Source organism: Eucyclogobius newberryi, unplaced genomic scaffold (assembly GCF_026437365.1).
Source record: "Eucyclogobius newberryi isolate DKJ021-1_F unplaced genomic scaffold, fEucNew1.0.hap1 SCAF_1, whole genome shotgun sequence".
NCBI classification, from domain to species: domain Eukaryota; kingdom Metazoa; phylum Chordata; class Actinopteri; order Gobiiformes; family Gobiidae; genus Eucyclogobius; species Eucyclogobius newberryi.
In genome coordinates, this window is record NW_027315723.1 from 36,492,466 (window position 1) to 36,519,465 (window position 27,000).

Genomic DNA, 27,000 nt, shown 5'->3' on the forward strand with positions numbered 1-27,000 from the left:
AGCACACCAGGAGGCTCCCTCAGCACATCCAGGAGGGTCCCTCACCTCATCCAGGAGGCTCCCTCAGCACATCCAGGAGGCTCCCTCACCTCATCCAGGAGACTCCCTCACCTCATCCAGGAGGCTCCCTCACCTCATCCAGGAGACTCCCTCACCTCATCCAGGAGGCTCCCTCAGCACATCCAGGAGGCTCCCTCAGCACATCAGGAGGCTCCCTCAGCACATCCAGGAGGCTCCCTCAGCACATCCAGGAGGCTCCCTCAACACACCAGGAGGCTCCCTCAGCACACCAGGAGGCTCCCTCAGCACATCCAGGAGGCTCCCTCACCTCATCCAGGAGGCTCCCTCAGCACATCCAGGAGGCTCCCTCAACACACCAGGAGGCTCCCTCAGCACACCAGGAGGCTCCCTCAGCACATCCAGGAGGCTCCCTCAGCACATCCAGGAGGCTCCCTCAGCACACCAGGAGGCTCCCTCAGCACATCCAGGAGGCTCCCTCAGCACATCCAGGAGGCTCCCTCAGCACATCCAGGAGGCTCCCTCAGCACATCCAGGAGGCTCCCTCAGCACATCCAGGAGGCTCCCTCACCTCATCCAGGAGGCTCCCTCAGCACATCCAGGAGGCTCCCTCACCTCATCCAGGAGACTCCCTCACCTCATCCAGGAGGCTCCCTCACCTCATCCAGGAGGCTCCCTCAGCACATCCAGGAGGCTCCCTCACCTCATCCAGAAGGCTCCCTCAGCACATCCAGGAGGCTCCCTCAGCACACCAGGAGGCTCCCTCAACACACCAGGAGGCTCCCTCAGCACATCCAGGAGGCTCCCTCAGCACATCCAGGAGGCTCCCTCAGCACACCAGGAGGCTCCCTCAACACACCAGGAGGCTCCCTCAGCACATCCAGGAGGCTCCCTCACCTCATCCAGGAGGCTCCCTCAGCACATCCAGGAGGCTCCCTCAGCACATCTAGGAGGCTCCCTCACCTCATCCAGGAGGCTCCCTCAGCACATCCAGGAGGCTCCCTCAGCACATCCAGGAGGCTCCCTCAGCACATCCAGGAGGCTCCCTCAGCACACCAGGAGGCTCCCTCAGCACATCCAGGAGGCTCCCTCACCTCATCCAGGAGGCTCCCTCAGCACATCCAGGAGGCTCCCTCAACACACCAGGAGGCTCCCTCAGCACACCAGGAGGCTCCCTCAGCACATCCAGGAGGGTCCCTCACCTCATCCAGGAGGCTCCCTCAGCACATCCAGGAGGCTCCCTCACCTCATCCAGGAGACTCCCTCACCTCATCCAGGAGGCTCCCTCACCTCATCCAGGAGACTCCCTCACCTCATCCAGGAGGCTCCCTCAGCACATCCAGGAGGCTCCCTCAGCACATCAGGAGGCTCCCTCAGCACATCCAGGAGGCTCCCTCAGCACATCCAGGAGGCTCCCTCAACACACCAGGAGGCTCCCTCAGCACACCAGGAGGCTCCCTCAGCACATCCAGGAGGCTCCCTCACCTCATCCAGGAGGCTCCCTCAGCACATCCAGGAGGCTCCCTCAACACACCAGGAGGCTCCCTCAGCACACCAGGAGGCTCCCTCAGCACATCCAGGAGGCTCCCTCAGCACATCCAGGAGGCTCCCTCAGCACATCCAGGAGGCTCCCTCAGCACATCCAGGAGGCTCCCTCAGCACATCCAGGAGGCTCCCTCACCTCATCCAGGAGGCTCCCTCAGCACATCCAGGAGGCTCCCTCACCTCATCCAGGAGACTCCCTCACCTCATCCAGGAGGCTCCCTCACCTCATCCAGGAGACTCCCTCACCTCATCCAGGAGGCTCCCTCAGCACATCCAGGAGGCTCCCTCACCTCATCCAGGAGGCTCCCTCAGCACATCCAGGAGGCTCCCTCACCTCATCCAGGAGACTCCCTCACCTCATCCAGGAGGCTCCCTCACCTCATCCAGGAGACTCCCTCACCTCATCCAGGAGGCTCCCTCAGCACATCCAGGAGGCTCCCTCAGCACATCCAGGAGGCTCCCTCAGCACACTAGGAGACTCCCTTAGCACATCCAGGAGGCTCCCTCAGCACATCCAGGAGGCTCCCTCACCTCATCCAGGAGGCTCCCTCAGCACACTAGGAGACTCCCTTAGCACATCCAGGAGGCTCCCTCAGCACATCCAGGAGGCTCCCTCAGCACATCCAGGAGACTCCCTCACCTCATCCAGGAGGCTACCTCAGCACACCAGGAGGCTCCCTCAGCACATCCAGGAGGCTCCCTCAGCACATCCAGGAGACTCCCTCACCTCATCCAGGAGGCTACCTCAGCACACCAGGAGACTCCCTTAGCACATCCAGGAGGCTCCCTCAGCACATCCAGGAGGCTCCCTCAGCACATCCAGGAGACTCCCTCACCTCATCCAGGAGGCTCCCTCACCTCATCCAGGAGGCTACCTCAGCACACCAGGAGGTGGCAGCAGCGGCACCGCAGTGAAACTCACTCAGCGCAGAAGCAGACGTTTGAGCAGAGCGTCATAGTGGTCGTCATGGCGGACACCAGGGAGAAAGCGCTACAAGACTACAGGAAAAAACTACTGGAACATAAAGAAGTCGATGGACGATTAAAAGAATGTGAGTACTGGAAGTGGTTGAACTCTTCCCGTTTGGTTTGACTGCTCCATGCGCCATTCCTACACGTTTCCTTGGTGACAGACAGTTGTGAAGCTAACGGTGTGCTAGCAAATGCTTTGTCATGCACCCGCAGACTCTTTCATTCCAGCTCAAATCGAGAGCTCTGAAGTCTGAAACACGAGCAAAACATGATTTAATATGTGTCGCGATGTACTGCGACTGAGTCAGTAGTTGCCAGAAACTATTATAATCAATCTCATTTGCTACAAACTAAAGTAACTCCAATTAGCTTTAGCCAAGAATGCCAATGTTTGTTTTTTTTACATGGCCAGCGAAAATCATACGTAATTAATAACCAGATTGTTGTTTATTTACAGTTGCAAAATACATGCAATAATAAAAATCGCCTAGTTACGGAAGCGTACCTAGTTAATCAATGGGTTTTAGAGTGACATGCTGTTGTAATAGGAAGACAACGTTGAAAAAAATAGTTAAAATAACGTCAATTTTTTTTACATTTCCCCTTCATTTTTGCCACTGTTTTCATTGTCACACCCTGCTCAAGAGTGAACAATCAATAAAGAAATCAGATTACTCACATCAGGTTGTTGTTTACATGAAGTTCAATAAGTTGAAATAACTCCAGAAATCAGAAAATGATCAGATTCTCGGTGTGCATGTAACCATTGTTTGTGTTTGTTTCAGTGAGGGAACAGCTGAGGGAACAAACTAAGCAGTATGAAAAGTCTGAAAATGACCTGAAGGCTCTTCAGAGTGTCGGACAGGTAACTGCACAGTACAGTCCATGTTTAATGATGACCGAGTTGAGACAGTGTCATTATTAGCACTACTTTTTCACCTTGAACTACTTTGTCATTTGATCATTTTTGCCAAATAGTCTCAAAAGTAAGACTCTTAGCTACAAGATTTATGTTGCTGGTAGACTTGTTCACATCATTTTTTTATTTTGATTTTAATACATGGCCTTTTCTACAGATTGTCGGAGAGGTGCTGAAACAGCTTACTGAGGAAAAATGTAAGTAAATGGTCACTTAAAACTTCAAAATGCATTTCTAAAATCTAAATCATATATATTTTCTTTTTCAGTTATTGTCAAAGCAACAAATGGTCCTAGATATGTGGTTGGATGTCGCAGACAGGTAATAACAAAATAACACTTAAATTATGAAAACATTTTATTTACAAAGGATCAATACCGATTGAAACTGTTTTTTAAAACTCTTCTCCAGTTGGATAAGTCCCAGCTAAAGCCAGGTACCAGAGTGGCTTTGGACATGACCACTCTCACAATAATGAGGTGGGATATTTGCTTTACTAAACATGTGAGACACATGAAGCATATGTTTCACCTGCATCATCTTCTTTGTCTTCCACAGGTATCTGCCCCGGGAGGTGGACCCTCTGGTGTACAACATGTCCCACGAGGATCCTGGTAGTGTTTCCTACTCAGAGATTGGTGGCTTAAGTGAACAGATCCGGGAACTTAGAGAGGTAAAAGTTTCAAAAAGTTTTAAGATAAATGATTTTAAACAAATGTTTAATATGCTTTGCTGTTGCTTCTGGTTTTGACAGGTTATTGAGCTGCCCTTAACCAACCCTGAACTTTTCCAGAGAGTTGGGATCATTCCCCCTAAAGGTTGTCTCCTCTATGGACCACCAGGTTAGATTGGAGTTGCAAAAGCTGAAGACTCAATACGCACCATTGTAACTAATTTGCAATAATGAATTCACTGCTACATTAACATTTGAATGTGACCTGTTGTTGAAATGACACCAGCTATACCATGTCACTTGAATAAACTCTTCAGATCCTTTAGAATTATGCACAACTTCAGCAGTGCCATTGTGTTATAGGCACTGGAAAAACTCTTCTTGCGAGAGCAGTGGCCAGTCAGTTGGACTGCAACTTCCTCAAAGTGAGTAACTGGCACACATTAAGTTTGTAGACTTGAGTGATGGACTGAAGCTCACGCTCTGGGCTTTACAGGTGGTGTCCAGCTCCATCGTTGACAAATACATTGGTGAAAGTGCCAGGCTCATCAGAGAGATGTTTAACTATGCCCGAGACCACCAACCTTGTATCATATTTATGGATGAAATTGATGCTATTGGTGAGTGCATGCTTTATGATGTCACACATACCTTTTATGTATTAAATATTCATACATTTTAAAGTGTATCTCAAGAATAAAGTCTGAAGAATAAAGCCTGGCGGCAATGTAACACTTGGATACCAGCCGCCATAAAACAACAACAAGTGTATACAGCACTACAATACTATCTGTTTTATGGATGTATTTACAGGTGGGCGGCGCTTTTCTGAGGGCACCTCTGCTGACAGAGAAATCCAGAGAACTCTCATGGAGGTATAACATTATTACTTGACACACCTTTATCATTAATATTTTAACAATTTATTGCATTAGCAATACATTTACTGGCTATGGAATTCATATTTCTGTATCCAGTTAACAAAGTAGGGCTAAGAAAGTTACACGGCTGCACTGTTCCAAAGGTGCATTGCAGATGGGTTTAGTGATTTCCAATAATAAAATGAGAACCAGCACCAACCATGTCCTTCAGATATTTCTTTGGGTTATTTTCCACTTTCTCCCCTGCTGTATTGTAATGCAGATGTAAATGTTTCTCAACAGCTTCTCAACCAGATGGATGGCTTTGACACATTGCACAGAGTCAAGATGATCATGGCCACAAACAGACCAGACACTCTGGACCCAGCGCTGCTGCGTCCCGGCAGGCTTGACCGCAAAATCCGTAAGCATTCATTTGGTTCAAACATATGAAATACATTCAGTGTTTTCAATGTTTTTTTTCCTTTCTTTTGACCAGACATAGAGCTACCAAATGAGCAAGCTCGTTTGGACATCCTGAAGATCCACTCCAGTCCAATAACAAAGCATGGAGAACTTGGTAGGTCAAACTACTGACTAGCAGTTGATGATTGTCATTAAAAGATGATTAATTAATCTTTTAATATTTGTTTTAGATTATGAAGCTATTGTAAAGTTGTCTGATGGTTTCAACGGCGCAGATCTGAGGAACGTCTGCACAGAAGCAGGTTGGCCGCGGCTTTTACACTTTCTTCTTTCATTGTTGTTCTTTTTCTCACATTTTTGGCCCTGTGCAGGTTTATTTGCCATCCGCGCAGACCGGGAATATGTGACACAAGAAGACTTCATGAAGGCCGTCCGCAAAGTGGCCGATTCAAAGAAACTTGAGTCCAAGTTGGACTACAAGCCTGTATAAAACATCCATTTGCTTAACTTTACAGTGTCACAGCATTTTGGTGAATTTGCCTCAGTTTGTATGTTGTATTTGGGAGGCAGAAAGTTTTACATGTTCAAATTCTATACTCTTGTTGTGTGCCTTCCATGGGAAAGCATCAATAAACTGAAGTAAAAGATACATTTGTCTTATACTTTATTGCAAGATATATATACAATATACACAATATATATTTACACGTTTTCAGAAACTACTGCTTAATGACAAGTCTTAACTGATTTACATTAACTGGGTTAGAGAACTGTTTATATATTAACCTGATCACAAATGACAAACTTCAGATTCTGATTCTCTGAATCACTGCAATCTGTTGACAGAACTGACTGAAGTTAAATAAGATGTACAGTCTGCCTAATGTTTACTGTGAAAACCTACATATGGTTCCATAAAACTAGAATAGGTCTAATTTTAGATGAACCTGCATTAACTGTTGGAGTTAGATCTATTTGTGGGTCTTAAGGTGAAAGACTCTATGATGAAGGCCCTACAGACTGGACAGTGCTGCAGGTGCAGCACACAGCTCTCACACACACACGTGTGTCTGCAGGGGAGCAGTACTTTGTTCACTTTGTCATTCTGACACACAACACAGTCCCGCTCGCTCCTGTCTGACCACGGCTCCTCCTCTGAGTCCAGATCAGGTCTGTTTGGGCTCACGTCTGAACTACTGCTGTTACTTGGTTCAGCTTTGTCTTCCTCGCCGTCTGCGGACATGAAGAGAGGCTGCAAAACAGAACAATGGGTTTTAGTAAAGGAGAATGTAGTTTATGCCCAAGCTCTCAAATGTCTTGGCAACTATTATTTAACAAAAATATGCATTTAAGACTGTAAATCTTCACTGAAACATTAACAGGCCCAGTATTTTTGCTCTGTTAACTTTATATAAATTCATTTTGAGTGTTTTATGATTTGAAAAAGATTACCTTTAATTCATACATGCTTCCTTGTGCAGTAAAAAGGTACTGAAAAAGTATACGTGCTGAGAGGGAATACTTGTCATCCGGCACATGAGTGACTGTCACACTGGCAACCTGAAACACAGAGGATATGAGCAAGTCTTTTGTCCGTCACGTGAGGACGAGTGAAGGAACAAAGGACTTACAATGTTATAACTGTCCAGAGCCTCCTGCTGAGCCAGAGTCAACACAGCCACGAGGGGATAGCGCTGTCTTGGTAGAGGCCCAAAGTCAGTGATCTCCCGTTCAGCCGGCATCTGTGTGAAGAGCTCAGTCCAGTTTGTATCACGGACTCTGAGAAGGTCTTTTAAAGAAACTAAGCTGAAGAAAATTCCAATGACCATGGTCCAAATGGTCCATAGTATTATAACAACAACCTCTAATAAAGCTTTCTGAATATATGCAATACTATTGTACAATAATGGATGAGGGCAGTTGTTTAAACTGCACTGTGTAACTTTTCTGGTCCGCCACCTGCTTGTCTTCTAGATGTTATTGCTTTTCCTGGAATGTTCCACAGTATGGCATTACGGACTGCAGGTGGAAATTAGCCACTATTCACCATACCATTAAACTTATCTGTTTCCATGGAGACAAGCAGGTGACATCATCAAAATCAGATAATTTTTGAGCAATAAAACGCCTTTAATTGAATAAACATAAGATTAATGCCACACTGTGGAATATTTCAGGCAAAGCAATAACATCTTCATGGAAGCAAGCAGGTGACAGATCCTCCAACAGAAAAGTTACATTGTGCACCTTTAACAATATGTGTAATATAAGTAAGTAATAATAAGTACAGCCCCGTTTCTCTGCTTTCCCCGCTCCACAGACGGGGGCGATCTGGTCACAAAACTGGACTCAAATGCGTCTTGATTGGGCTAGAGCAACGCCGGCGTCTGGTATGTGGACTGCCGCTTCTGTCCCAACGTCTTTGTTTTGTTAGTCGTTTCCATTGTTTTGTTTTGTTCCCGCGTCTCTGTGTTGTCTTCTGTCTACATCCCTGTTCCTTAACTTCATCGGACATTACTGCACCGTCCATCGCTCATCTCCTCCCTCACTCCTGGACTATCTACTGCCCTAGCCGCCAGCTAACAGCTGGCTTAACACCTGCGGAGGTCCGTCATGGTATCGCGGGGCCTCCCTGCCGTGCAGACAAGGTCTGGGGCAACCAACGCCACTCACTCCACCAGCTTCAACACCCGGTCCACTGCTGCTTTTTCACAACTCTCTGCCCACCAGCTTCTAGTTAACCAGCCTCTAGCCACCGCCAACATTCTAACTGGATTACTCTCATCTGCTGCTACGTTCCATCTCCTCCTCGGACTATCACTCCCACGCCTCCAGGCCACCGCTCCACCAACTTCTCGCCTACTCACCTACACCGCTGCTGACCTTCACCTCCTCAACCATAACCACCGTCTCCCAGCTGCTGCTGCCTCTGCAGCTAGCTCAGCTGGGATCCTTCGCCGGCCCCGCTACATCCACAGGGGCTCTGGTCTCTCCCATAACCAACACTCCAACGACGGCTCACCTATCCCCTCACTCTGGACTAGTTTTCGCCCCCCCGTCACCCCCACTTGCCGCACTGCCAACCTCAGCAACCTCCGCCCCCCCCACCCCTGCGCCCCCATCCATCTCCGCGCCCCCATCCATCTCCCTTGCACTGCTGAACTGCCGCTCCCTCGCCAACAAATCACCTGTTATATCTGAACTGCTACTGGACAATAACATTGACCTGCTTCTCCTCTGTGAAACATGGCAACAGCCCCTGGACTTCTATGCTCTCAACCAAGCCACTCCCTCCAACTACACTTACACTGCCTAACCCCGCCTCTCCGGGCGTGGGGGAGGTCTTGCTGTTATTCATAAAAAATCTACATCCATCACTGAACTGAACCTCAACCTTCCATCCATCTCATCATTTGAATACCTCGCCTTCTCCCTCCCCAACTCTATCACCGCTATCCTGATCTATCGTCCCCCAAAGCCCCACCCCTCTTTCCTCACTGAATTGTCTGAACTCCTCACCATCGCATCCTCTCTCTCTGCCCGCCTCCTACTCACTGGTGACTTCAACATCCACATTGACTGCCCCAACACCCCACTGACATCCGACTTCCTCTCTCTCCTGGACTGCTTCCATCTCACCCAACATATTGACTTCCCCACCCATACCAAAGGCCACACTCTGGACTTAGTCTGTTCCTCTCTCCTACCCATATCTAAGCCCCACCCCCTCCCCTTCCCACTCTCTGATCATCTCTGCATCCTTTTCTCCGCCCCCCTACCCTCGCCCCACAACCCCAAAAAACGCACCATCACCTACCGCAATATCAAGTCAGTCAACCCCCTCACGCTCTCCCAGCTCATATCCTCTGCTTTCCCCCCTGACTCCCCCCCCTCTTCCCCCGACGACTATGCTGTCATGCTCAACACCACCCTCTCCGACTCCCTTGACTCCCTAGCCCCCTGGAAAACCTCCTCCGTCTCATACATCAACCCCGCCCCCTGGTACACCCCTGAACTCCGCACCATGAAGCAGACTGGCCGCCAACTCGAACGACTCCTCAAAAGAACCCGCCTCACCGTCCACGCCGAAGCTTTCAAATTACACATCTCCTCCTACCGTGACGCTCTCCAAGCCGCCAAATCTGCCCACCTCTCCACCCTCATCAACAGCTCCCACCGGAGCCCTCGCACCCTGTTCTCCACTGTCAACAAGCTGCTCCAGCCACCGGACATCACTCCACCCTCCTCCCCTGACCTCTGCAACTCTTTCCTCCTTGCCTTCAATGACAAAATTTCCAAAATCAACAGCTCCATGACTGCCGTCTCCATTAACTCCATCACCACCCCCACCCCTGCCCCCCCTCCTCTCCCTGACCACCCACCCTTCCCTCCCCTCACCACCTTCTCCTCTGTTAACTCCTCTCATATCATAGACCTCATCACCGCTTCCAAAACCACCACCTGCTCTCTCGACCCCCTCCCAACGACTCTAACCAAGGCCTGCCTCCCTGCTCTCATCCCCCATCTCACCACCCTCTTCAACCAGTCTTTATCCCTCGGCCATGTTCCTTCCATCTACAAACTGGCCTCCATCACCCCCATCCTCAAAAAACCCACCCTAGACTCCGCCAACCTCTCCAACTACCGCCCCATCTCCAACCTGCCGTTCCTCTCAAAAACGCTGGAACGCATCGTCGCCGCCCAACTTCACACCCACCTCCAGTCAAACAACCTCTATGAACCCCTCCAATCTGGCTTCCGCCCACTTCACAGCACTGAAACAGCCCTGGTCAAAGTACTCAACGATCTCCTCACCTCTGCAGACTCCGGGGCCCTCAACATCCTGTTACTTTTGACACTATAAACCATTCCATCCTCCTACAAAGGCTGCGCCAACTGGGTGTTGAGGGCTCTGCACTTGACTGGCTCACATCCTACCTCACCAATAGGCAAGAGTTAATTTCCCTCTCCGGTCACTCATCCACCCTCTCCCCAGTAACGCAGGGGTCCCCCAGGGCTCAGTCCTCGGCCCCCTCCTCTTCATCTGCTACATCTTCCCCCTTGGTCACATCCTCCGCCAACTCAACCTGGACTTTCACTGCTACGCTGACGACACCCAGATATACCTCACCACCAAATCCACCCAAAACCCTCCCCTCAGCCACATTGAAACCTGCATCTCTACAATAAAATCATGGCTCACTCTCAACTTCCTCAAACTGAACAGTGACAAAACAGAGCTCCTCCTCATTGGCACCAAATCCACTCTCAATAAAACTGGTCCCTTGTCACTCAGCATCGACACCTCGACCATCACCCCCTCTACCCTGGTACGCAATCTCGGTGTCATCATGGACCCCACCCTCTCCTTCACTCCCCATGTCAGCCACATTGTCAAGACCTCATACTTCCACCTCCGCCGCATCGCCAAAATCCGACACTGCCTCACCCTCCCCGCTGCTGAATCCCTCATCCATGCCTTCATCTCCTCCCGCCTTGACTACTGCAACTCCCTCCTCACTGGCATCTCCCATTCCCTCCATAGACTCCAAATGGTCAAAAACTCCGCTGCCCGCCTCCTCACCCACACCCGGTCCCGTGATCACATCACTCCCGTTCTCCGCTCTCTCCACTGGCTCCCCATCAAGCAGCGCATAAACTTTAAAATACTCCTCCTCACCTTCAAAGCTCTTCACCACCTTGCCCCCCCCTACCTGTCTGACCTCCTCATCCCCCACCGCCCCACCCGAGCTCTCCGATCCTCCTCCTCTCTCACCCTGACTGCACCAACATCCCGACTCAAAACTTTTGGCGACAGAGCATTCTCCCGAACAGCACCCCGACTCTGGAACTCCCTCCCCCAACCTGTCCACCACTCTCCCTCACTCACAACATTCAAATCCCCCCTAAAAACATACCTCTTCACCCAAGCCTATGACCTCCCCTACCCCTAGCCTCCTCTACCCCATTGCCTACACTTCTACCCCCTGTTACATCCCCATCTTTTTCTCTCTACTTCTTCTGTCTTGTTCATTTTATCTGTATATTAATGTGTACTGTACGTGTTGTCCCCCCCTGTCTGTAAATACCCCCCCTTTTTTTTATTATGTTCAGCGTCTTTGGGTCACTGAAAAGCGCTATATAAATTTATATTTACTTTTTATAAAGTTATTATTATTATTATATTACAACCATATGTTGATTTAGATGGAACTATTGCTTTGTTTTTTATGCATTTCTTCTATTTGTTATGATGGAAAACTGGACCAACTGGAGAGCTGCGTTTTAGAGGAAACTAAAGAAGCATTACAGCGTTTGAAACATGAGTTGCATTATAAAGGATACTGAAAGGTCTGGCTGTAGTCATAGTGACAGGCTAAAGCCTGCTGGAGGCACTGCAGACTGCTGGGCTGTGGACTGTGCTGCAGAGCCTTCAGCGCTGCCTGAACTGAAGACGCTTCACAACCCCAGAAACAACTTAGAACAGAAGACTCCAGACAGCGAAGTCGTAACCACACACCATCTACAGGCAACAAGTACACATGGTGAAACACCGAGAAGGAGAAGAAAGAAGTGTAAATGAAGCAATATTGTCACCAGTCACAGAGGCAGGTTTAGATGCCAGCTCCAGGGTGAAGGGGTTTGTCACCCGAACCATGGGCTTTTCTGGAGTTGGGAAACCTGATTGTTCTTCATCCGAGTTTCGGAGAATAGTATGGACATCGAAGCCAACCCTAGGGCACAAGACCACATTATAATTCAAAAAATAAGAAATAAAATACTATAAAAGTTGTCATTGCCTTGTAATAAATGTGTTTGGAAAAGTGTGCCCTTCAAATAGCTCCAGGCAAATAAATAAATAAATAAATACACAATGACAATAATAAGACTGAATAGTGTCCTAGTATTGAATAATTGTGAGTAATACTGTTTGCTTACGTTTCTCTGGAAGCCTTTGAATGAGTTTTACACGTTTGTTTACCTGACTCATATTCAGAAAGCTGTGTGGAGAATGCCAGCTATATTAAGAACCATCATTTCAAACACAGACATGACATTTCCTTCTTGAAAAGCCGGTCTCGTAGCTATGTCTTAACTTATGCTAATGACAGTAAGCTAACTACTTACCATCCAAGTACCATTGCAGCCGTGACAACAAAGCATAAAAACACAACACTGATGTAAAACAGTGGAGAATATTCATAAAGAGTCACCAGGAAAACCGCCACCATTGTTTCCTATTTTGTATTTAGTCTAAATATCAGCTGCAGAAGACGCAGTCAGCACGAGTCAACACCACCATCACTGACAGCATGTAAACGTGTTGTTACTAGAGGCTCTCATTGTTGCAGTGGACCAGTGTCACGCGACAGCCGGCGGCCATCTTGGGACGGATCAAATGGTTTTAAAAGAGTATTATATCTAAATTTTCTGTTTGCACGTTTTAACATAGTTTCTATGTTCTATTAATATGTTTTGTGAAGTTGTTATACTGTAATACTAATTGTGGTAATATTTGCATACCTAACTTAATAATTGGATCATGACAGGATCTATACATGGGTTTCAGCATAATTTGTTTGTTGATTTTCACCATCCAAAAGATGGGATATTTTGTTTGAAATAGTTCATTGCTATGGCAATGGTCCTAATCATTTTGAAACCCAAGGAAGAAATTAATATTCTTTATAAAGAACGGCACCAAACAGTTGTTTATTTCTTTACATTCTCTATCTTTATTTATCCCCATTGCCCCAATCCTCAACCTCCAAAATGTACACAAAAATAAAATTCTCTCATAACAGAAAATCAGTGCACAATGCCAGTGGTCACAATTGTGTGCAACATTTAGAGATTCAATAAAAAAGATATCATAATAGTGATGCAAAGCAGCCCACTCACACTAGATCTTAAGAAAGTAGCCAATGTACTAAGGAAAAAACATGTAGCTTCAATTCCCTAGATAAAGTCTAAAAATTAACATTATTTCAATAAAGAAGATTTCTGTACAAGTCGACACACATGTTTTGAGCTTTGGTTGGAAAAAAAAACAAGCACGTCAGTGGAATGTTTCTGTGACCGTGAATGAAATTACAAACAAAACTCCATAGACCAAGTGACATGTGAATCCAAAGTTGTGTAGCTCATAGTGACATTAACTTGCCTGAACCGGTTCTGAATGAGACACAATCCTGTACCTTTTTAATGCAACTGTAATTTTACAACAGGTAATCCACTAGTACAGCCTCGACCGCTGTTAATGAATGAAAAAAAATCCTAAACCAGAACAAAACTAAATCCAAAAGTGTGACCTATTAACTAAACGTTGAAGATGTGATTAGTAAAGATCGAGCGTCCCACGACTGGTCCATTCTAGTCTGTAGTGTCTGATCTCTATCACACAAGGACGAGAGCCTGAAGAAAATATTTACACCAACTCTTTACAACATATTTGCATTCATAAATTATGTATAAATAAAATAAAAACACTAGCTTAATCATCAGCTAAAACTATTACAATGCCAGTCTGATTATTACCCTTTTAAATTTGGTGGAAGATTAATCAAAAAGACACAGCAATGACAGTGTTCCTAATAAACAATCTACATGTCCACATAATCAAGTCCCAATTAAAACATTCAAAAATATAAATTAAGGCAAGTATTCAAAAATGTGTTCAACAATGACCCCACAGCACTATGATTTTGTAAAAATGTACAATAAATAAATTAAGGCTTTAAAGGCGTATGCATGCAGTGGTCGTGAGTGACTAATCCAGACTAAAGAACTACTTCAATCCAGTCTCAGGGGCAATTCTTTAAGGCAAAGGTCAGGTGTATAATGCAAACTTACAGCTAACACGCGACCACAAGTACATATATTCCCTCATTTTTGTCAAACATAATCTGACGCAGCGATTCTCCGTTTGAGCGCTGCATTTATCCTACAACGACCCCCTCTTGAGTCTCTATAATATGTCCAAGACTAGACGTAGACCAAGTCCCGCCCCTGAGCTGCCAGTTCAGTGATCACCTCTTGAGCGCCTCCTTCCGCCTCGTCCTCCTCATACTGGATTGGTTTGGGGCAGCTGTAGGGATGGCCATTGTCGTCAAAAAATCTCCTAAAGGTGAACTCATAAAACGCGTGTTCGGGGTGTTTTCCGTTTCTGAACCAGCCGTTCAGCGTGTCGTTGTGGCTGTCCTCGTCGTCGCTATCGTTGCTCCACAGTTTGTCTGGGTCTACCGGGTCGAAGTTGGACGTGTCGGTGGAGTGGGCGATGGTCGGGACGTACGGCGCCCCCTGCTGCCGGAGGTCGCTGGAGAAGTCGATGCTTTTGAAGAAGGCGTTCTCTTTGATTTCGTCCGTGCCGTTCTTCCCCAGCCGATCCTCGTGTCCGCGGCACAGTTTGATGATGAGGTCTGACGCTTCGGGACTGAGTTTGGCGGCCGGCGGAATGTGCAGCGTGTTCATCCAGTTGATCACCTGGTTCGGAGGCGAGACGGACACGTTCAAAACAACATTACACAGGCGACACGGAGAGGACTTCAGACAAAGATGCTTGGCATACCTTGAGCTGCGTTTCCATGGGTGTGGTGGCCAAGAATGGAGGCTGCCCGACAACCATCTCATACAGGATGACGCCGACGCTCCACCAATCGCACAGCTGAGTGTATCCTGCAAGAGAGGAACATTACATTCTATTTATAACAATCCAATTTAAACGTTCCATACCAAGTTCGATCAATAAATCAGATCAAAATCACTAAGTACTTTTTTTGGATGGGCAAGCAGATTTGGGGTAATCATCACCATTTAGTGTCCTATAAGTTATTTGTTCTTTTCTTCTGTATCTATCTCTGTATCTACCTGCGTTGCATCAATGGAATTTCCCCATGTGGGACAATAAAGGATTATCTTATCTTATCTTATGACATTTGCACACAAAAGTTAAAACAAAACTAAAAACTAAAATGCAAAGGTGAGTTTTGAACCTGGGTCTCCCACATGACGGGCGGACACCTATTCTAACTCCTGAAGCAGTAAGTGATGCTGAATTGACTAAATAGGCTCACCGATCACTTCATTACACTATTGATTAGTGTTCTGTGTTATTAAAAGGCTTTCTGTATTTCTAACTAACATCTAATCTTTAGAAACATAAACAGAGCCTTAGCTACAAAGCTAAAAGATTGTTTTTAAGCCTGTTGGTTGAAACTTGGCGCTGCCGTTTCTTCACTTCCTCTGAACCGCCAAGATTTCCAGGTTTATTCAGCGCAGTTTGAGGCTGTGTGGTCCTCAGAGCGCATGGACAGACCTCCAAAACAAGCTTCTTTCCGCTCTGGTTTTAAAAGCTCATGTTAGAGAGTGGAGCATCAACAGGGCTCTGAACACGGCCTCACTAATTGCAGACTGAGCAGAACCAAGCTTCTCGCGCAGTAACGCTCAGTGACCTGTAGAGGCCACTAAAAGACACGGTGTCTTCAGCCAAGTTTCAGTAGCAGAAGTGAGGGGAAAACAGGCTTATTTGGATACATTTCGGACCAATATAAATATAGTTGTGGTAGATTTTATTGGTCAATCACTGCTTGCCTTGATTGCCCTGACTGCACGCCACTGCCTTAGTACTAGACCCTTGTTAAATTAGAGCTCATTTTGCTTGGAGTCAGGAAACCAAAGTAACACTATTATGAACATGAAGGCAGAAGCACTTTTTATTACTTACCTGTCCTTAGCAAAACTTCAGGAGCAATATAGTTGGGTGTCCCCACTAACGAATGAGCCAGACATCTCTGGTGCTGCCGAGCCTTCCTCCGCTCCAGTGGTTTCAACCGGTCAGTGCAGCGACAGTTCGAGGGATCCTCCCACTCTTTACTGAAGTCCATACTGTCCTGCCGCACGTGGTCACCTGGAAAAGAACACAGGTTGTATAGTGCAGTAGATAGGTCCCATATGTTTATAATATAGCTCTTGATACACCCCCAGCCCGCTACATTCATAAATCATGTATTCAAGTTTTTTTTTTTTTTAAAGTACTCGAGCATGTTTTAAGGCCAATAACTGTACAAATAATGCAGAATGTCTTTTCTTTTTATATATTGCTCAATCATTGCCTGAAATGTATCCAGTTTGTATTAATCACAGCCCATTTATATATATTATTTTACCACAACTAAATGTTATGTACAAGCCACTAACTATCACATATATACATGCATCACTATTTAGTATTTACACATATTTTAAAGTAAATATAATATATTTTGATGTTGAACGCAGAGATATGCGTTTCTGTAAGTAGTATTCCTACACCTCTTTCAGCCCTTTCACACTCACCACTTTGATAGTACTTTGAGTCGTGGGTCCAGCGGAAGCCAGTGCAGAGTCCAAAGTCCGTGAGTTTGATGTGCCCGTCTCGGTCGATCAGGATGTTGTCCGGTTTAATGTCTCTGTGAATGAAGCCCATTTTGTGGACGCTCTCGACGGCGCAGGTGAGCTCGGCGATGTAAAACTGGGCCAGCTCCTCTTTGAAGATGCCCAGTCGGATCAGCAGGCTCATCATGTCGCCTCCCGGGATGTACTCCATGACAAAGTACAGGTTGTCCTTGTCCTGAAACGAGTAGTAGAGGCGCACCACCCACTCGTTGTCAGCCTCGGCCAGGATGTCCCGCTCGGCTTTGACGTGGGCCACCTGGTTCCTTAGGAGCACGTCCTTCTTTCGTAGAGTCTTCATGGCGTACAGCGCGCCCGTGTCCTCTTTCCGGGCCAAACAGACCTCACCGAACGCGCCGATGCCGAGGGTCTTGATCCTCTTGAACATGGACTTCTCCATTTTGGCGCGTTTCAGTCGGATGTAGTTGGATTCCTTCTGGCACAGCATCATTCGCATCTGCTCCTGGGCGTCAGGGGACAATCCCACCTGCACAGAACAGATCATTTAAGACACGGGCGATAAAAAATGACGTGTTCACTGGTTCTAAACTTCAAAAATAAGTACACGATGCACAATTTTGGGAAGTAAATACATGAACTGAAAACAAATATTTTGGCGCAGTTACTCCATCATTTGATGGTATTCAGAGGACACTGTGGTACTTGATCCCATATGTTAGGCTTCCAACTGCATGGCATTAGTGAAAAATGGAAAACACTGCTCTCATACAGCCTGCGTGTTTTTTTTAGTCTTTTATTAGCGATAATTAAATGCACAACAAACACAAAGCCGTTTTAATCCTACGTCTTACCCTTTTAGACTATAATATAATCCAACACAATATGAAAGTAGTCCAAGTATTTAGAATACAGTACTCTTGATAGGACAGAGTAACAGATTATGTAACACAATTAAGGCAGGTACAGAAACGATCTTGCTACTTTTGCCACTATAATATTTTTTTAAATGTCTTCTTTCTTTTGTTTATCTATATGCAAAGCAATGTGTAGTAATTTCTCTTCTGCATCAAAAAGGTTTGTCTAAGTCCAAGTCTATTCAGCATTCTGTGACTAAATACATTTCTTCCCAACACTGATGATGCATAATCACAAGAATGTGCTTCATGCTGCACTTGAGCAAATGAAACATGCTTGTTGCGCAAAGAAAGACAATGTAATTCTGTAAATACTTAAAGCTAAAAGAAAAACTCCCTTTGTTAAGAGTCACAAAGTACACATTTACCTTTTAGATGGGCTGAAGGCAAGGAGGAAAAGACGAGTAGAAAAAGAAGAGAAAAAAAGAAATAAGAACAGGATATAAAAGGTTTAAAGGGTAAAAGTGAAGCGATGAAAGAATTTAACAAGAACAGAAGAATAGATTTGTTAGGAATTAAATGATTATTTTCAACTGTGTATTTACATATTAAACATTATTTCAAATCATGAGAGCTGGATATACAGCAGTTTGTAGTCCTAATTAACTTGACTTTTCGGAAATATTGATTTGTTTTCCAAACCCTGATCATGAGTTTGTTATTTTTCTTTTGTATTAATCTGTTTTGTCTTTGTGGCCAGTCTCTGCCAATCCTGTCCAAACAACATCACAAAATATCTGAATAATTGTGGGCAATATTGACATAAATTAATATATCAATATGTTTTTGAAGTATCCCAATAACAATATTCAGACACTATTATTTCAATTCAACAAAAATGTGTTAAAACATGTCTTTAAACTTAAATATCTGTGAATTTAATCACAAAATCCAGAAATATCACCTTAAACTAGTCAATCAAAAGTTTAGAGTTCCGAGTATTGGGAGGAAAAAACATCACGATTTGACGATTATTCACAATTACTGGGAAAATGACAAGAAAGCTTTAATCTTCTTTCATTCCTGAGGTCAAACATGTTTATATTCCTCAGTTTGTGACCAGCTTCTCAAAATGTCACCAAAAGAGTAGTTTACGTTTAGGTGTATTTTGGGACAACAGATTAAATCAAAAAGACTTAATTTTGCTTTTAAAATAGTCACGGTTATTATTTTTTGTTGTTACGATTATATTATAAAATCACGAGTATCAATTAACCGAATGACCTCCCCACCATATACCTTTTTTCTTTTTTTATTTAAAAACCCTTCTTTTATAACTTTTTTTAAAAACAATAAACCATACATTCAATTTTTAAACTTTGTATATCTATCATTCACAGTATTATCTAAAGCGATCTAAACATCAATACACTGCCCACCTCTATGTGTGAAACGGCTTTCCTTACCCTTTGCATCTCACTTTCCAGCTGCTTCCTCCTGCGGATCCTCATCTGATGGTTCTTGAGGATATTTTCCACGTGCTGCTCCATAAAGAACTTAAACGCTTGTGGAGAGTACAGCGCCACTCTCCCGGACTCGCCTCTCCTCTCCAGGTCCTTCTTGTTGCGCCTTAAGGGAACAGGCGACGTTGTGATCTGCTTGTTCTCCTTTTCCATTGCACATTCTGGATTTTCGGACGCTTTGTCCCCGGCATTCCCCTCGTCCTCGCCTGAACTCGCCTTACCCGCTGCTGGGTCGTAGGCGGGCGGACTAGGCGTCGTCGTTTGCTGCAGAAGATGTTTGGGATAAGGTGGAGGTGGCCCTTGGTAATTCGGAGCCTCCGGCACCACTGATATCTGCGGGACGGGCGGCGTTGGTTCGGGATACGCGGGCGCGGCCTGTGGAGGCGGAGGCGGCTGTGCCCAAGGCGGGTGAGTCGGGGCGACCGCGGTGTGCAGCTCCGCCTTTTGGACACGGATGCTTTTGACCGGCTGCAGGATGGGGGCTTGGGTGATCGCGGTGACGGTGGTGGCAGACGGCTGGGAGTTGGCGGGATGGCACGCTCGACCGTTCATATTGGGGTTGGTGAACGAGTTGGAGCGCACCGGCATGTTCTGCCAGGATGGAGACAGGTCCTGGTTGCTGCTGTTCCCCGATGAAGACGGAAGTTGTTGGTTGGACGGGGCTTGGGACCACGACTGAGGTGGGCCTACGCTGTACATGTCCAAATTGTGGCTGTTCCTATTGGGCACCAGCATAGACTGAGGAAGATTGCCCCCATTGACGTAAGACGGGGACGAGGCTGGACCTCCCGCCTGGTCCGTGGGGCTGTGGCGGCTCGACTGGTTCACGGGGTAAGGCGGAGGGGGCTGCCTGCTTCCTGAATGGTAATCTGACTGTGGGTTGTTATTCTGTGACCAAGACGGAAAGGTAAACTTATTGGAGCCAGTGTTCTGCATTATGATTGGCTGGTGGTTGCCTCTTTGGTTTTGAGGCGCTGAGGAGGTGTAACTCTCAGGCCACGCCCCCTGAGGCACCGGCGAGATGCGTGGCACAGGATAATCCATGTTACCGGAGTAGCGTTTGGTGGATGGGTTGTCCCAGGACGGCGCAGGAGGCATGGCGCTGCGGTTGGGAGGAGGCGTGACGCTGCGGACCTGAGGCGGGACGGGGGGGTTCACTCTCTGGTTGTTATGGCCCTGTGGAAAAGCAGGAGGAGGTCCGGGGCTGTCGGAGCGGTACAGTCCATCCGGCATCAGTGAGCCGTGTCGGGGGGTTAAGGACTCTCGAGACCCCTTCCAGCTGGGCCTCCTCAGGACTGGCTGCTGAAGATGGGATGAGCCTACAAAATTGTACATTTAGCAACAGTTAGCATTAAATATAAGCTTAGAAACTAACTGATGTATTCATTAAGATACATTTACAAACATTTTTGCCATTATACAATACATTTTAAACCTTTATAAAGACTTTCACATGCGTTAAGTGATTTTTATCAATTTACCTACTTAATATTTGACAGAATAAAACACACAACTTCATTGGGTTATAATTAGGAATGTAACAATAACCGAAATATTGTGATATTGCATCATCAAAACGCTCACAATTATATCAGGCTGCCACAACATATCAAATTAGAAGCTCTTTTGCCAAAATCAAATGCAATATTTTGTTGCAACAGCTAAAAACAATGAAAAAACTAGACCATGAGCCTTTGTTCCACTTCAGTGCAGACGACATGAAGAAATACCTGTTAAAGTACTAAGCACTTTTATATCTTAAGACTCTTTGGAATGAGAGGAATGATTCGCACCAAAGGCTTGTCGAGGCATTTAAAGAGGAAAAGTACAATTTCTACAATTCTGTTAACTTCCACAATGTTGCAATTAATATAGTACCATGAAAAAAGTTGAAATATAGTGGAAATAACGCATTCACCGACTGACACCGGCTGGCTTTTGTCACATTATAGGCAAATGTCCTATATCTTGTGAACAGTGCACTGGTGAATCAACACACAGACAAAGGATAAAAGGAGAGCAAAGCCACAGGTGAGTCCCAGTGGACACTTTACATACCTGAGGCTTTCAGACTGGGGCCGCTGGGGTTGGCAGAAGCCATCTGTTCCCTCATTGGGTCCTGGTAGCTCACCTTACTCATGTAATCCAAACTGCGACTGTGACCAGGCTGAAAAGACGGGAAAAGAGATTCATATTCATATTAGCAAGTAAAACTCACTAGAGCAAAATAAATCTGAAACATCATTGTCCTTCATTCTTCTTTTTTAATTAATCTACAAAACAACTTATGCAACACAAAACAGGTCCGCATTACAATGATAACTGTTAGCGCTCTCACAACAAGTGGCTGCCAACAATACTTTTGAACTTACAACTGCACAAGCTCGTCTTTCAACTTTGCATACTTCTCATTTTCCAAATAACTCTCTTTAAGCCTAGTGATCCACTATAGTCATGTACCAAATGAGACAGTGGACCGGTCTCACCTCCTCAAAGCCGGGCCACGGTGGATCCATGGACATGTGTTTGTCTGATGGATGGCTGGGTTCATTAGCAAAGGGCTGCAGAGACTTTCGGATCTCCTGTAGAGCCTTGTGGTGTGGGTTTTTGGGATTACTGGATCGGCCCTGCTGCCTCGAGTCGTCCGAAAGCATTTTCCCAGCCCCGCATATGTCCGCCTTAGAGGAGTCCGTGGGTTTTGTCATGTTGCGCAGGCTGTTTCGGATTTCCTGCAGCATTTGTTGGCTGTTGCCGCTGTAGTTGTTCGCTGGGAACATTTTGGGTCTCATTGGTCCACGGTCTTCAGTTACGTCTCCTCTCCAAACTCGGAGCTGCAATAATGTAGAGAAGAGGATGACACTGAAGCTTCACATGAATGAGGGGAGGACTTCACAGGAGCATAGTTCTGCAACAGGACAAAAATTTTATAAGGATTCAGAGAAGCTTGTCACCCAACAGGTTTGTCTATTCAAGACCAAGATCATAATTACTTACCGGTATTATAAATAGAACAATAAACAACACAGAACCCACAATCACACAAAACACATGGCAATAATTGAGGGGACGGTTATCATAATTAATGCACTAATTTAGAACATCAAAAAGTTGCCAAGTACAAATTCTAAGTTGTATCTAAATCAAAGCTAAAACATGTCATGTGTAGTTATTGGCGTCATTAGCTGCTGGCGCTAACACTAATTCAAGAAGCTTTGAGAGCGAGTTTGTGGGGTTTAAAGCTCACGCCTGTATTGTAATATATTAATTACACAATAAACACGTATCCACAACCTTATTTCCCTGCTGTGTCCCTGGTTTTGTGAGCTGAAAGTCACACGGAGCAGCAGCGTCTCCGCGGCCTCCATTTGCTGCTAAGCTAATTCAACAACAGGTTAGCTCTGCAGTGAACTTTACTGACAAAACCACAACTCTCTGAAAACTATACTCACTGTGATTTCCAGCGTGATCCAAACTAAAATTATAAGATCATTGTGACTGTGGGCCAAAGAGGCCCCTGGTGAGTTAAAGTGTCCTCGTTATCCCGAGCGGGTCGCTTTTGGTGTCGTTGAATTCCTGGGATGTCTGAATGACAAGTACAACAGCGTAAAGCCACAACATTGCACTTCCGCATTTCGAACTCCAAAATAAAACTTCACTACGTACAGGCAACCACAAAGATACACGAAGATGAGGTGTTCGTGGATCATTATCAGCATAAAGTTAAATAATTATATTCACTTCACACGCACTTACATAAGAACTCTGAATACAAGTGGCCACTTTGGTCATTATACGTATAAAACCTTAAACGTATAAAAGCGGGAAATTAACTGTATCTCACACTTGACCAAAACATTCCCCGGATGCAACGTGTGAGTCTCACGCTTAGAATGACTAATTTTGTGTTTTAGTATCCACCTGGCATCACAAGGCTTTTACACCAACATTATTATAGCATGGATTGTATTACAACTGTAAATACATGAATAAAGCATTTTGCCTTCTTGTATCAATTAGATAATGTATTACATCCATCACCACTACGGTCACCCCCCACACCCATCTACCAAAAAATTGAAATGATAATAAAAATATACATATAAATTGCATGATTATAATAAATCAAATGTAGCTCCAGCTTTAGGCCTTAACGCTTTCCAAAAACATGCAACAAATTATTAAATGGAAAAGGTAGTCTGTAAAAGTTTATAAAATGCATTTATTTCAATATTGACCTTCAATATCGTATACTGCTGAATACAATGACTGTTGTAATATGATCTGGAATAATACATGGGAAATACTCAGAAAATCTGAAACATATGTATCATTGTATCATTGACATGTGCTTAACACTTTCAACATACAAAATGTAATATTTTTAAATGTACAAAACACCCAACTCGTTCACAAAGTCTTTCTCCCTAAACTGGCACCTGCCGATTGACAAAAATTGCCTCTCCATCTGTGCCACACACAAGACACTGTCCCAGGACGTCCAAGCTGTTCACCGACAGCGTTTGGCTCGGCAGCATGTGAGTGGTCTCCAGTCGACCTTTACTGGAGTCGCCATTGAGCCAGGCACTAATGATGGACTGGTTTCCTCCAGCTGGGGCCATTGCACTGCGGGACATCATGCTGTTGTTCCTGCCACCTGGATAACAGACAAGAGACATAATATGCATAAACATATCAAATCTGAAGGTGAACGCAAGGAGATTGTTTCAACTGTTGCAAAAGCTTTGCCTTGTAAGAATGAGGGAGTGTCTGATGACGAGGTTTCCCAATGGAGCAGTGATCCGTCCTCTGAACATGTAAATAAATGATCTGGGTTGGTCGGATGAAAATGGACCTCCCACACTGAAAACGAAAGGTTAGGACAAAATGTTACTCACAAATCATCACCCCAGTAGCAACAAGAATCCAAAGACATAATAATAGTTTTACAATGTCCAGTTAATTCACGAGTTATAATACATTCCTTGAAACCAGAACCATTGTAAAGAGAAATGACAGACATATAGAATAGTTCTTGGTGAGAGCAGCATCATTTTCACTGTAATGTATCTATTAATTCTGTTTTGTCTACAGTAGTTCGTAGCTTTTTTCTAGGTACTTAGTATTGAACTATAACATCATTTTACATTTTGTTAATTGTAAACTGAATCATTCAAAACTGTAACAAGCAGCGCGTACATGTCTTTATGTTTGAAAAATGGCAACATGACGTTTTTACGAGAAATGTTTTTTGTGCGTGTGTGTGTTTTTTTCAAATAATCAGAGCTAAGTTCAAGGATGGGGGCGGGGACAGGGGGTAGGTCAAGCAGAAATCTTCGGGGCCCTCGAGCCACTGTTGCAGGACAATACAGGATTAACTTAAATGTGGACGAATCAATCAATACAACTTTGAGTAAATTACTGGTAGTGATGAGCTTTTAACATTGTAAACATGTTAAAAGCTCATTAAAGCCGATTTAGTGTAATATTCTCATTAAGAGCTTTGAGTGTTAGTAGCCACCGCTTGCTAAAAATAAGTTAAAAACCACTAACATGCTTTAAACAAACGTAAAAGTTTATATAGTGACTTACTTTCAGCTGAATGTGCCTCCATGAGCGAGAAGGGCGTGTTTCCTTGCCTCACGTCCCACACACAGAGCATGCCATCTTGTCCACCAGTGGCCACAATATGCTGTTGGTTTGGATGTCTTCCCACGCAATGAAGAGGAACTCTGTCCCCTGACCTGGAATGCAAATGTTTGTCAATCACTAAACCGAAACGAGACTGTGGCTAAACTGTGTAAAGTGTAACGTACAGCGACAGAATCTGGGACGGAGAGTTGCCCTGTTGTCTTAAGTCCCACAGCTTGAGTTGACCAATAGAGTTCACGGTCAATATTTCGGATGTTTTCAAGTAAGTGACAGCATGAATAGTGCTGCTGTCCGCATTATCTGTTGAAATCAGAAATGTAATACACACAGTAAAACATAGTCGTAAGTGGAATCAGAGTGCACGGTCTATATCAGTGGTTAACTTTCGCAAACACAGCAAAGATTAAAAATGCACACCTATAACTCGAGTTACTGTTTCGTGGTCGGCTCTGAAAGTGATAATTCTGCCGTCTTCGCCGACTGTGACGATCTCAGGACTGCTGCACACGACGCCGGTGCAGGGAGCGTTGTCACTGGGGTAGGAGTGCAATCGTGTCCAGCTTTGAGACACCGATAACGTCTGGAATAATGAATACAACAAACAAAAACAAAACAAAACCATGAAGCAAATACAGGTTGTCACAATCTCGTACAGCAATTTTGAAAGCAACTTACTTAGTTACTGAGTTGGTCTAATTTAGCTATTGAAGTCTATGATGTTTGTAATCAAGGAATGTGCATCAAATTAGTAATGAGAGACTAGAGTTTAATAATGACTGTTGTGACATATTGTGATGCCTATGCAAGATGTACTGTAACATTAAGGGACATAATATAAACATAACGAGCATCACGACAAAAATTAAAATGTACATACACATTATACTTCATCACTTAGAGCAAAACTTTTAAAACATAAAGGTGCATTGTTATGTTTTACATAGACACCGCGCAGCGTGAAGGTGTGAAGAAAACATAATCTACCTGACTCTTTTGTTGATGACGGAAAATGGTGACAGCTCCTGTTGAAGACCCCGTGACAATTCTTTCTTGATCCAAGAACTGAAACGAAAATGGCGCGAGTCTTTAATTGCTGCTTTTACACAACATTTTATATGAGACTCCAAACTGACTTGAAGATCCTGGACGTCTCCATCGTGCCGGAGTTCACACAAGAGTTGGGGGTCTCCTTCAAAGTCATCTCCCATTGCAGACACTCCATTGTTTCCAATAGACCAAATGGAGATCTTGTTGTCCTATGAAAGACATCGAAAAGAAAGGAAATGTCACTGTAAAAACGTACTAATGGAAAGGGGACATATTACTGTTACACGGCATGAAAATGTTCTGATAAAAGTTGTATTTTGATTCATGCTTGTTTGAGTGATCCTGTACTGTCCTACTTGAAGCTTGAGAGCGCAGAAAAGTCATGTTTTCACCCATCCCCTATCTACACCCACTTCTCTATTCTTTCTTGTGATTATTAAATAAATTCAGACTCCAGGTCATACATGTCGGGTTCAAAGATGTCCCATAGCCATTCACAAATGAACATATGTTGATTGTTACAGTGAAACGACAATATGAAGGCTTATCTGTTCAGCAGTTATGTACAGGAAGTCAAAGGCTCCAATTATTATTAGCATGTTAAAAGCTAGAGCACTATAGCGATTTACAAGGGACAAAATGTATAAGAATGATTTAAATATGATAGTTTAAGATCAAATACCCGGGGAGGAAAAGGCATAGTAAGAGTCTATGAAAGCATGTGAAGTGCGTTTATTCCAAATGTGGGGCGTTTTCATAACCTTCAAGATAAATGGCAATGCATGTATAAACTTAAGATTTATCAGAAGGTAAACATCAGCTGAAGTTTGAATGAAGTGTTGACAGCTAACACTGACCTCGTTGTCCCATGAGCCCGTGGCAAAGATGTCCGGCTGCTGCAGAGTGGAGTGAGAAACCGGCCTCCATCTGGTTTTGCTGATTTTCTGAGACACGTACTTGGCTACAGTTTCATCCATGGCAACAGAAAAGTACTTCGTCTAGGTTAATAGTAGAGATAGCCGCTCGTATTAGCTTAGCATGCGCCTTCAAAGTGACGCGCCAGTAGTTTTGGAAGCGCGTCTTCTTCGTTGTGTTTTTACATGTTGGACTCCCCCGTGTGGTG

The 27,000-nt window shown here is 45.0% G+C and overlaps 4 protein-coding genes across 5 annotated transcripts; 1 reads left to right on the forward strand and 3 right to left on the reverse strand.

Moving 5' to 3' along the window:
* The first annotated feature begins 2,456 nt into the window (after window positions 1-2,456).
* psmc6 (proteasome 26S subunit, ATPase 6) lies at window positions 2,457-6,062 on the forward strand. Its single transcript, XM_072445353.1, has 14 exons — window positions 2,457-2,615; window positions 3,321-3,400; window positions 3,612-3,651; window positions 3,723-3,775; window positions 3,866-3,933; window positions 4,013-4,127; window positions 4,209-4,296; window positions 4,491-4,552; window positions 4,624-4,747; window positions 4,941-5,002; window positions 5,291-5,411; window positions 5,487-5,567; window positions 5,644-5,715; window positions 5,785-6,062. The coding sequence occupies exons 1-14, from the start codon at window positions 2,531-2,533 to the stop codon at window positions 5,901-5,903; spliced, it is 1,170 nt and encodes a 389-aa protein (XP_072301454.1). The 5' UTR covers window positions 2,457-2,530; the 3' UTR covers window positions 5,904-6,062.
* Window positions 6,063-6,100: 38 nt separating this feature from the next.
* On the reverse strand, window positions 6,101-12,729 carry cgrrf1 (cell growth regulator with ring finger domain 1). The gene is made up of 6 exons (XM_072445377.1): window positions 12,542-12,729; window positions 12,011-12,147; window positions 11,759-11,936; window positions 7,045-7,192; window positions 6,866-6,973; window positions 6,101-6,665 (listed from the first exon to the last, which is right to left on the reverse strand). Exons 1-6 carry the CDS (start codon window positions 12,643-12,645, stop codon window positions 6,366-6,368), a joined length of 975 nt encoding a protein of 324 aa, XP_072301478.1. The 5' UTR covers window positions 12,646-12,729; the 3' UTR covers window positions 6,101-6,365.
* A 1,212-nt stretch (window positions 12,730-13,941) lies between these two features.
* On the reverse strand, window positions 13,942-22,762 carry lats1 (large tumor suppressor kinase 1). 2 transcript variants are annotated; one of them, XM_072445046.1, is made up of 8 exons: window positions 22,631-22,762; window positions 21,668-22,012; window positions 21,240-21,348; window positions 19,113-20,500; window positions 16,748-17,330; window positions 16,137-16,319; window positions 14,982-15,088; window positions 13,942-14,896 (listed from the first exon to the last, which is right to left on the reverse strand). In XM_072445046.1, the coding sequence occupies exons 2-8, from the start codon at window positions 21,968-21,970 to the stop codon at window positions 14,399-14,401; spliced, it is 3,171 nt and encodes a 1,056-aa protein (XP_072301147.1). In that variant the 5' UTR covers window positions 21,971-22,012; window positions 22,631-22,762; the 3' UTR covers window positions 13,942-14,398. The 2 variants fall into 2 exon arrangements, with proteins under 2 accessions (XP_072301147.1, XP_072301155.1); XM_072445054.1 differs by lacking the exon at window positions 22,631-22,762 and having other exon boundaries at window positions 19,125-20,500; window positions 21,668-22,074.
* Window positions 22,763-23,383: 621 nt separating this feature from the next.
* nup43 (nucleoporin 43) lies at window positions 23,384-26,975 on the reverse strand. Its single transcript, XM_072451733.1, has 8 exons — window positions 26,735-26,975; window positions 25,964-26,086; window positions 25,815-25,892; window positions 25,248-25,410; window positions 24,995-25,130; window positions 24,771-24,922; window positions 23,928-24,041; window positions 23,384-23,835 (listed from the first exon to the last, which is right to left on the reverse strand). The coding sequence occupies exons 1-8, from the start codon at window positions 26,852-26,854 to the stop codon at window positions 23,606-23,608; spliced, it is 1,116 nt and encodes a 371-aa protein (XP_072307834.1). The 5' UTR covers window positions 26,855-26,975; the 3' UTR covers window positions 23,384-23,605.
* Between the last annotated feature and the right edge of the window lie 25 nt (window positions 26,976-27,000).